This window comes from Penaeus monodon, chromosome 34 (assembly GCF_015228065.2).
Source record: "Penaeus monodon isolate SGIC_2016 chromosome 34, NSTDA_Pmon_1, whole genome shotgun sequence".
Lineage (NCBI taxonomy): Eukaryota > Metazoa > Arthropoda > Malacostraca > Decapoda > Penaeidae > Penaeus > Penaeus monodon.
In genome coordinates this window covers 3,712,156-3,712,628 of record NC_051419.1, presented here as the reverse complement: position 1 = coordinate 3,712,628, position 473 = coordinate 3,712,156, and the positions used below count along the sequence as shown (strand labels likewise).

At 69.8% G+C, this 473-nt stretch overlaps 1 protein-coding gene across 1 annotated transcript; it reads left to right on the top strand.

Moving 5' to 3' along the window:
* Window positions 1–473, top strand: LOC119594530 (chloride intracellular channel protein 6-like; the record flags this gene model as incomplete). Its single annotated transcript, XM_037943561.1, is given in 1 exon segment — window positions 1–473. A coding segment is annotated over 1 exon segment (473 nt), but the record flags the coding sequence as incomplete, so codon positions are not given.

The window sequence follows — 473 nt, the reverse complement described above, 5'->3', positions numbered from 1 at the left end:
CGCAGATCTACGAGAACTACCGCCGCCACCTGGAGGAGAAGAAGAAGTCGCAGTTCTACGACTCGGACGACTACGCTCCGAGTGGGACCTGCCCGACGAGGAGGAGGAGGCGCAGCGGGAGGCCAGGGCGTCGCCGCACCAGGAGGAGAAGTTCGAGGAGCTGCAGGCGCAGAGCGAGGAGGAGCTGTACGAGGCGCAGGAGAAGTCCATCCGCAACCTGGAGCGGCAGATCCGCAAGCAGAGCGACCGCGAGAAGCGCCGCCGCAGCGAGAAGCAGCAGGGCGCGCGGCGGCCGCAGGCGCAGCAGGCGCAGGAGGCGACGGGGCCGCAGCGCTGGCACTCGGCCAGCACGGGCGACCTGCGGGCGTCGCGCACGCTGCCCGTCACCAAGTTCAGCCCCGACCCCATGGAGTTCGGCTTCCGCCCCATCGAGCGCCCGCACGCCAAGCTCTCCAAGTCCACGGGCAACCTGA